The sequence below is a fragment of the Armigeres subalbatus genome, unplaced genomic scaffold (genome assembly GCF_024139115.2).
Source record: "Armigeres subalbatus isolate Guangzhou_Male unplaced genomic scaffold, GZ_Asu_2 Contig123, whole genome shotgun sequence".
Taxonomy (NCBI): Eukaryota; Metazoa; Arthropoda; class Insecta; order Diptera; family Culicidae; genus Armigeres; species Armigeres subalbatus.
In genome coordinates, this window is record NW_026941990.1 from 37,191 (window position 1) to 47,076 (window position 9,886).

General features: G+C 39.1%; 1 protein-coding gene across 1 annotated transcript; it reads right to left on the bottom strand.

Moving 5' to 3' along the window:
* Positions 1–2,170: 2,170 nt before the first annotated feature.
* On the bottom strand, positions 2,171–9,678 carry LOC134202454 (uncharacterized). The gene is made up of 3 exons (XM_062677438.1): positions 8,770–9,678; positions 8,579–8,708; positions 2,171–2,928 (listed from the first exon to the last, which is right to left on the bottom strand). The coding sequence occupies exons 2-3, from the start codon at positions 8,628–8,630 to the stop codon at positions 2,450–2,452; spliced, it is 531 nt and encodes a 176-aa protein (XP_062533422.1). The 5' UTR covers positions 8,631–8,708; positions 8,770–9,678; the 3' UTR covers positions 2,171–2,449.
* Positions 9,679–9,886: the final 208 nt, after the last annotated feature.

A 9,886-nucleotide genomic window follows, 5' to 3' on the forward strand; every position in this document is an offset into this window, starting at 1 on the left:
GATTTTAGGAAGCAAAGTTTGCATAATGCTACGTTTTGACAGGGCAAGTGAGTTGAACAACTCAGTTGAATTCAATTGACTTGCCAAAAGTTGAACATGTTCAACTTTCTTTTCGTTCAAGTGAATTGAATTAAGGTGTTTACACGTTCAGTTCGCGTTCGATTCAAGCGACTTGCTCAATTCACTTGCCTTGTCTAAACGTAGCATAAGGCAATGCAAACTATAGACATTCGTGCATGGAAAATCTTGGTTTCGCAACGCAGGTAAGTTTAAACTTCATTTTCTAAAATGATCTGCTCTCCTCAGCATTCTTTTATTTTGTCATTGAAGGTTTCCAGAAAATCGGATAGAACGCCCGTTATTGCATGCCGATACTATCATGGGCAGATTGTTTGGATCTGCCAGAATGCAGAAATATGTCCAAAACGTTTCTACGGCAGTGATTTCGTGTTGGTCAAAGACAACGAGGAAAGGAATCTGATACCTACCACGGCATTTTTTGCGATGAGGCAAACTCCGTGCATTGCAACATGTTTTCTAAGCTTGTTTCACTAGACAGTTTGTTCAATCAATTGAAAAAACAATAATGTGAGCTTTTTTGTTTGGGAAATAAAAAAATGTATGTCACCAAAGATTTGTTATTCTACTGCAAGTAATTCTTAAAAACTTTAGTACCCGTGTAAGTCAACGACAAACGAATATTCTAGTGGTGACATTGCTGTAGCACATTGAAAAACATAACAGAGAAGTGATTTATTACTTCTGGATTAGCTAACCCTCCCCTCGCTTAAAAGCATTTACAGTATTTCATTGAATTTTATCCGATACCTACTGATTTTTCTTTTTGTATTTTATTCTGTACTGCTATAAGTTCACTTATCTTAGCCTTAGCTTCGGCTGCTGCGTACCAAAATCTAAGGAAAAGTACATGGACGGCAATGACACAAAATCCCAATGAAGAGATTTATTTGAATATGGAGGAAAAAAACCTGCCGAATCTCCAAAGTGAGCGTCCGTATGAAATGATGCCGAATTGATTTGATCACTACTGCGTTTAAAACAATTAAATATAACGGAATATTTGCAAGTTTTCGTCGAAACACATTCAATTAACGGAAATACGTTAAATGGAACACTAATCCGCTTACTCTAATAAACATATTTTAGGGTAAACATTACAAAAAGTGGGTACCAAAATCCAAAGTACCAAACCACATGTGGGGTAGATGGGTTATCTATGGATTTTGACAGCTGTGTCGTCCCTCTGCATCAAAAAGATCAAAACCTGACAAAATTTTCATGATGACTTATCTGCTTTTGTAAACAAAGATTCAAACGACGATTTGACGAACACTGAAAACCAAAACTACCCAAAAGTGGGTTGTTTGCAAATTTGAGTAAAATGACTTTTCTGGCACTAGGTAGTTTGCCTTTAATCCCATGTAAACAATTTACCCAAAGCTGAGTTTAATTTATCCAAAGCGAACCTTGATCAACCCAAAATAGAGAATATTGAATTTACTCAAATTTGGGTTATTGGGCTGAGCAACCTCGGTGAGGTGTTTGCATCTTGCTCTAGTTTTGATAGCAATCATGGGAAAATAAGAGAAAACTACCCAAATTTGGGTAATTTTTTTCTGCGATGTTCTCAATAGTGCGTACACGGAAACAAAAAACTACCCAAAAGTAAGTTCATTTGACTCAACTTCGATCTTCCGTGGAAGAAGGCAAATTTGGGTAAAAGCTAATTAACTTATTTTTGGGTAAATGCTTTGAAAGGTCCAAAAGGTAGTTTCATGCGACCAAGATAAACCCAGCAGTGAGTAAAATTAACCTAGCCAAACAGAATGAATATGCACGATACCACATATTCAAGGGTTGTCAAAATGTCGAGGATGATGGTAAGGGGAATGTACAAAAGTACAGTGAGTACGAACGTAGAGCTGGAGAGAGAAGGTGAAACTGTAAAAGGGATGGTTAAAATTAAATAAAACACTAGGAGCCGTACACTTATTATGTAAGGGATTTTTCTGAATTTTCAATCCCTCCCCTGTAAGAATTGTTTTCATGCAAATGCTTTTTTATTTATATGGTGCGTAAAAAAATGACATACCCTCTCTCCCCTATAAGTGCTTACGCAATATGTGTACGGCCCCCTACCTAATTGCATTTACTTTTTATTGTATTATTAAAACAAATTCCTGGTACAATTTCAAGGTATATTAAGGTACATAAAGATGTATATATAAAAATAAAGGTTCCCCCAAACACATGCGATGCGACAATCGCGCCGCGATTCTAATGCATGGAGACAGCGATCCTGTCGCCGTCGATATGGAAGCGCAAATGGAAAATAGCCTGCAGCGACCCAACGGTAGAATCGCGGCGACTAGTTGTCGCCGTCGCGACGATGAAATCGCTTAGGTCTGTGGAGCCTCAAAACTTTATCTTATTCCTCCGCAAGGTTTATGGAGAATTCTCGGTATTTCGCCGACAACAGATTAACTGATGCCTTCGTACTGCTTTGCATAATGTTGAATACATTTATGGCCACCAAGTCATTTAGCTTTCTCAGCAATACTGGAACTTCCAAGGCGAACACGTGGAACGATTTGAAGAGAGTTTCAATAGCCCGCAGGCTCGACGTACCGCATGGCGCCACATGCTTATTAAAAATGATGTAGAAATTACCGCGTTTGTAACGGTCTCCTACACAGATGATGTGCGGTTCGATGGGAGATGTCATTGCTGCTTGCTTAACCGCCAAAAGCTCGTTGTATCCGACTTCTTCGTTGCGAAGGAAACTGGCCCATCTCACTAAGGGCAAAGCGAACATTTCATCCGTACTTAGGTTCTGCATATTACATTGCCTTTTGATGCCTCGATTGGACAGCTTTTTCATAAGGCGCAATGCTCCTCGGATGTATTCTGGAATATAGAAACCAAATTAAAAAAAACCCAGATTAATCCACCTAACAGTGATGATGCCTTTTTCGTGCATTATAAAATATATTGAAAAAATCACATTAGAAAGATCAAAAAAGCTCTTTAGGGGGATAGATCGCATATTTTCGATCATTTTGCATGGTTTGGCATTGATTAGAATGCATTGCTACCATTTTTGAAAAAATGATTTTGAATTTTTTTTTTCCAAGAGGAGACCCTTGGGAAAAAACAATGATTTTTCAATCATTCCGGAATGCAATGTCCGATCGGGCCAATTTTCAATAGCAAACAATGGGATCGCATACCCCGTCGAATGAAACTTGTTGCGAGTAAATCGGATAATGCTAAGTTCCAAAAATCAACAAAATCGACATAATGAGCCTTCCTCTGCCAGATAGGGGAAATTATTTTTTAAGAAAATCGTTTACTTTCTACGAAATCAATAAAATAATGTTTAGTTTACAAAATCATGTACGCTCAAATTGCAAAGTGGCTCTGTATAACTGACCTGGGGCCCTCCTTAGCCGTGCGGTAAGACGCGCGGCTACAAAGCAAGACCATGCTGAGGGTGGCTGGGTTCGATTCCCGGTGCCGGTCTAGACAATTTTCGGATTGGAAATTGTCTCGACTTCCCTGGGCATAAAAGTATCATCGTGTTAGCCTCATGATATATGAATGCAAAAATGGTAACTTGGCTTAGAAACCTCGCAGTTAATAACTGTGGAAGTGCTTAATGAACACTAAGCTGCGAGGCGGCTCTGTCCCACACGTAAAAAAATAACCTTATATGTTATGGCAAAAAACCATTCGAAAATACTTATACTCTTCATTATGCCACCTAATGAATGATCCCATATCAAAAAGCTTATAACATTCATAAGTTAATGAAAAGTATAAGTTTCCGAATGTATGTGACTAATGCGATGTATAAGTTTTTTCTTATACATGTCATTAAGCGCCTGCTTTGGCAAAAAAGTATTAGAAATATTAATAATAAACAACATTAATTTTTTATACGTGCAGTGTGGGGATGTCATGCCAATAAAGAAGAAAGTATAACTGACCACCATTTCAATGAGGGGAGGGGTCTCAAACTACCGTAGAAACTTTTATTGTCTTTGAAAACCTCCACGTGCCAAAATTGGTTCCTTTAGCTTGATTAGTTTTCGAGTTATGTTAAAAATCATGTTTCTTTTGTATGAGAGCCCATCCTTCCAAAGGGGGGAGCGGTCTCGAGCCACAACGTAAACGTTTTTGGTCTTCGAAAACCTCCACATGCCAAATTTGTCCGTTTGCATGATTAGTTCTCGAATTATGTAGAAATTCTTGTTTCTTTTGTACGGGGGCCCCCCCTTTCTGAGGGGGGGGGGGGGTTGACTATTATAAGAACCTTTTCTGGCATAAAAACCCCTGCTTGCAAATTATCTTTCCGATCGGTTCCAGTAGTCTCGAGTCTACCAAGGGCAGACAGACAGCAATTTATTTTTTTGTAATTAGATTTGGGCCACCTGGTGCAAACTTTCCGAAGTAAAATTCCCATCGGGTCACCGTATGGATCTAGGGAACCACTTACTGAAAACCGTATCTCGAAATATGGTGTTAAACCCAAGAAATATGCAGTACAAGTACTGTCCTATATACAGGACACTGGGACTTTAACGCATCTGTCCTAGGACGCTGGAATAATATGAGTTAAACACAGTGGTGAGGCACTGGATAGAACGTAACGTTGAACTTTATCGTACTGAGGATGAGGTTCTGCCGCAGGAGTGGATGGAAGGTGTCGTGTGTCCCATCTACAAAAAGGGCGACAAGTTGAATTGTAGTGACTACCGTGCAATCACATTGCTGAACGTCGCCTACCCAAATTGTTTGCCGTCGACTAGCATCAGTTGTAAGAGAGTTCATTGGGCAGTACCAAGCGGGATTCAAGGGCTCCACTACGTACGAGGTGTTCTCAGGCAAGTGCATGTGTGGATCCAGGCATGTGCGTAATTCCAGTTTCAGTTGCATTATGTAGTCTTTTGTATTTGCTAATTCAACATCGCTTAGGATGGAAAAGTTAATACGAATGGCAAGGATTGACACGAGTGGTACGATTTTTGGGTAGAACCTATTTGGTTTTGCCGACGACTTTGATATTATAGCACGTAAGAAGAGGATGCCTACATCAGACTGAAGAGGGAAGCTAAGTGGATTGAACTAGTCATGGACAGTACTGCAATTTCTCAATTTCATCGAGAGCTGTCACTCAATATTTACATATCTGCCCGTCTATTATTAACCCGCCCGTCTGCTCTATAGAAACGCAAAGGATGAAAGGCATGCTACAAAAATCTCAATTAATTATTATTCCGTGAGAGCGCATGAAAGTTTGGAATACCTGCTTTATAATTGTGTTTATTACAACTCTCAACTCGGTGGATCAAAGGATTATGTTTAATTAATCGACTAGTCATTTTTCTATGCATATATCTATCAAAATAAATTAGAAATTTCAATTTTAAATCAAAGCACAACAACCTTTTATTAGTGCCTTTCATGCGAAATTGCTCAAAGAGCCAACGGTACTTTCATTTGGTCGCCGGTGATAGAAAAAGGCGTTTTGCTCTCTATCTTATGACGATCACGACCCTTTGCAGTACTGGTCATGAACACGTCCAGGGCAATGTACATGATAGGAAGAGGCTCAAGAGAAGGCAGCGTAAGCCATCCATCACCACTCACAAGTTTGTATCGGTGTTGATGAGATCGATGTGGTACTTGGGCTAACTGGTGACTTCCTATACAAAACTGTATCCTATACAAAATGCTCATAAGCCCGGTAGTCCTCTACGGACACGAGACCTAGACGATGCTCGTGGAGGACCAACGTGATGTTTTCGAAAGGAAAAAGCTGCCTGGGGTGGTGTGCAGATGGCGGACGATAAGTGAATGAACCACGAGTTGCATCAGCTGTTGGGAGAATATTCTATCGTTCACACCGCATAAATCATACGTCTACGATGGATCGGGCACGTAGCCAAAATTTCGGTCATTAACCCGATGAAAATGGTTCTCGACTACACAGAAAGAACAAACATTATGTTATCAAATATATTGAACTTTCTTCTTAAGAAGTGATATTTTTTCTTTAAAATAAAAGTAAAACTTTTAAATCTAAAGTAAAGTGTTTAATTCAAAAATATTTTTGTCGGGTCTGGGTGTCAACTTTGAAATTAGTCTCATGAAAAAAGTTTTTAAACTTTTATTTTCAAAACACACAATGTTTAAAAAAATGCGCCGTGACAGATTACCACGAAACAAAAAGAAGTTATTTATACGATTGGTTCTGTGATTGTTTGGAATTGCAATCACTTGTTACAGATTTAATTGCCGTGATTTATGAGGTGAGTAACATTACAAATATAGTTTAACGGTCTTATAATCGATTGCTATTAATTATATTTATAGCTACGGCAAAACATAATTTCTTTATGCATTATTTTTCATTGTCACTTTTGTATTTGCCCCCCAGATGTTGACCGGAACAATCAAAACTGGCTAGGATCTATGATACCCCACCATTTGCGATAATGGCCTTGGACATATCACTTCATGGAGTTATTTCCTGTTGGGCGGAACACAGATGAGTGGTAAGTACATACACATGTTACGACCAAAACGAATCGCTCAATATCCTATTATTTTACGATCAGATGACGCCATTTGGAACCCCAAGGGAAGTTTCTGATGAACTCGACCAAGTCGTTGACAGTAGGTGCCGTCGGTTCAACATGAAAGGATGGATCAAGCGATATACCTATCACCGTCGGATCGAGAGGTCTACCAGAACAGCCAGAAAAGGCTTCTCCCGAAAAAAACATAATCGCAACCAGCTGTTTATGTGAAAGAAGTTTTCAATTAATCAAATTTGTTCAATAAAACGTGTCTTGGTTTAAAATTTTTTTCTTGATTTTATGATTCTAAAAAGAAATCCTATCAATATACTGTCATTTGGAACAAAAATAATACTTTAACCTCAACAGTGTACCTTTTTTTATTTGACAGTTTTACAATTTGTTTTGGAAAGTTCAAACTTTTAAGTCTAGAACAGCGGATAGCTAATTTACTCTTGATTGAACCAAAAGTTGACGGACTTTCATTCTGAAAATACGCAACTCTCTACGAAAAAGAACCAACGAAACTTTTTATTTTAACCAACGGAATTTTTATTATTAATAATGATTTTTCTTTCTGTGTACGATCTGACGGGAACAAGAAGGCGAAGTGCGCAGCAATCATGGTAAATCGATCAGGTGGAAGATAAATAACTTCGTAGACTGCGTGGATGGCAACGTGCAACCATGTACTGAGCTGAACTTTGCCTGAGTAAAGCTCGCAGTCCACTGTTTGTCATATTGACAAATATTTATCAAGTATTTCCGGATATGTATCAGACTGATTAAAAATCGAAATGAATTTCAGGCTGACCTGACAAATATTTGTCGAATTATTAAAATAATTACTGAAAACAAAACATGAACGAATTTTATGAAAAAGGGTAAGACGGTATAATGCGCCCCACCTGGCCAAAACGCCTCACCTTGATTTCTAGAAAACTATAAGTAACTATGGTTAAACATCAGTTGGCACCTTTTACCCTTTATAAGGCAGTGGCAACAATATTGCCACCAACACATTATATGTTTTTCTGTTTATTAACAAGAGCTCTACTAATTATTTCCCATGTAGTGGCTATATTTGCTATCTAGTAACACTTAAGATTAATTTGAGCCATAAAAAGTTTGAAATGTCAATTTGAGAAAAATTTCTTTACGAACATATCGTAATTTTCGAATAGAAGCAGGATTTTCAGATGTAATTCGTTAGAAAAACGACAAAGATCTATTGTTTCCACTGGAATTGATAATTTTGACCCACCTGTGTTAGATTATATCGTGATTAGCGTGAAAAATGCTTTCTCTTTCTTGTATATTTGGTTTTTGGATTTTCGGAATATATTGCCACTAATGTTTTCCCGCTTCTAAGGCAGTTGCAACTATATTGCCACCAACGTTGTCCCTCTTGCAAGACAGTGGCAACTATATTGCCACCAATTTTTCAATGGTTCTGAACTGTTTAATGTGTAACAATGTTGGCAAATGTTCTGCCAAACCTAAAAAAAAACAGTAAACCACCTAACGGTGACGATGCTTTTCTCGTGTATTATAATATGTAATAAAAAAAAACATATGAATCGTCAAAATAGTATTTTGGGAGATAGAACCCATCACTTTCATCAATTCACATCAATTTGCGTTAATTTAAATGCATTGCAGCAATCTCTAAACAATTTCCGGTTTTGAAATTTTGCAATGGGAAACAATGGGAAACAATTAGAGCACATTTCGCGTCTATTGCAACCTTAATATACTGCTGTATATCTGCAATCTGAACTAAATGTTTTACTGAATTTATTTTATCCTAAAAGTTATAAATTGTAGAAATATTCAATTAGTAAAATATATGGGCTAACTATCAAGTTTCCGTCACCGTTGCATTGCATAGGGGGCTTAAAGGCAAGGCGGGAGTGTCCTGGCTGAAGGCCGCGATGCAAAATATAGGAATAAAATGGTTTCAAAATACTCACCCGTTAATTTTTTAAAGCTTCCGGCATCAAGTTTTTTTTGGAGCCGTTCCATTCTTGGAGAGGTGAAAGTGATACGCTTACTAGGGAAGGACAAGCAACGATGGACAGAATAATATGACGCCAACAGCAACTAAAATGCATAACATTTCGATTTTCAAGAGATGTTTTTGGTATCTTGTATAATTACTTACCAATTTATCTGGCGGTACAGTGGGAAAAGGTCGGAATTTACTCGGGCGATCGGCAACAGTGGTCCAAAATCCGAACTTTATAAAAAATACGACCGGAATTCACAGTCCGGTGACGCTGGCTGGAATCTTCTAAGCTTCCCTGGCCGTAAGATGCTAGGTCCAATGAACGTACTGAGCTGAACAATTTGCCGCAACGGAAAACTGGCCTCGACTGGCCGGAATCGGGGTACCTGGCTGGATTGGTCGTAATTTTCTAGATGCAATGAACTGCGGCAGCGAGCCGCGAAAAGGGATGAGAATTTGACGGAGCACAGGCTCGCTCAAGTTGGCTGGATCAATCACGGTACAAAGTACACGGTACACATTGGCCGGAACCTGACCAATTTGCCGCAACGGAACGCTGGCCTCGACTGGCCGGAATCGGGATAACTGGCCGGATTGGTCGTAATTTTCAAGGTGCGATGAAATGCAACAGCGTGCCGCGAAAAGGGATGAAAATCTCACGAAGCACAGGCTCGCTCAAGTTGGCTGGATCAATCACGGTACAAAGTACACGGTACACATTGGCCGGAACCTGACCAATTTGCCGCAACGGAACGCTGGCCTCGACTGGCCGGAATCGGGATAACTGGCCGGATTGGTCGTAATTTTCAAGGTGCGATGAAATGCAACAGCGTGCCGCGAAAAGGGATGAAAATCTCACGAAGCACAGGCTCGCTCAAGTTGGTTGGATCAATCACGCTCAATCACGATTAATACAAAGTACACGGTACACATTGGAACCTTTACGGTTTAAAAAGGTACACGGGGACACGTTGGCAGTCCAGCGAGTAAAGTAAAAACACCAGAAATTTGAATAAAAACTTAGCGAAAATCACTCAAGCACTCCCGACGGCGTGAAAGGAACAAAGACGAATGACGAATGATGACAGTTTGCTTGCGCGCACTGGTGAAATTTTTCATCCAATATTAAGTTGTTTGCCAACCCAATGCCAACTTTGATGCCCAAAGTACACGGTGAGTAGTTTGGACTTGAAGTTTTAATTTATTCGCAAGCATTGAGTCTACTTGGGAAACTGAATTAATTTTAAATGTTGATATTGATGTTCGCCACATT

Coding starts and splice junctions, on each gene's coding strand:
- LOC134202454 (XM_062677438.1), bottom strand. CDS start 8,630: ATGGAACGGCTCCAAAAAAAACTTGATGCCGGAAGCTTTAAAAAATTA. Junction 2,929..8,578: donor AAGCTTTAAAAAATTAACGG/GTGAGTATTTTG, acceptor TCTATATTCCAG/AATACATCCGAGGAGCATTG.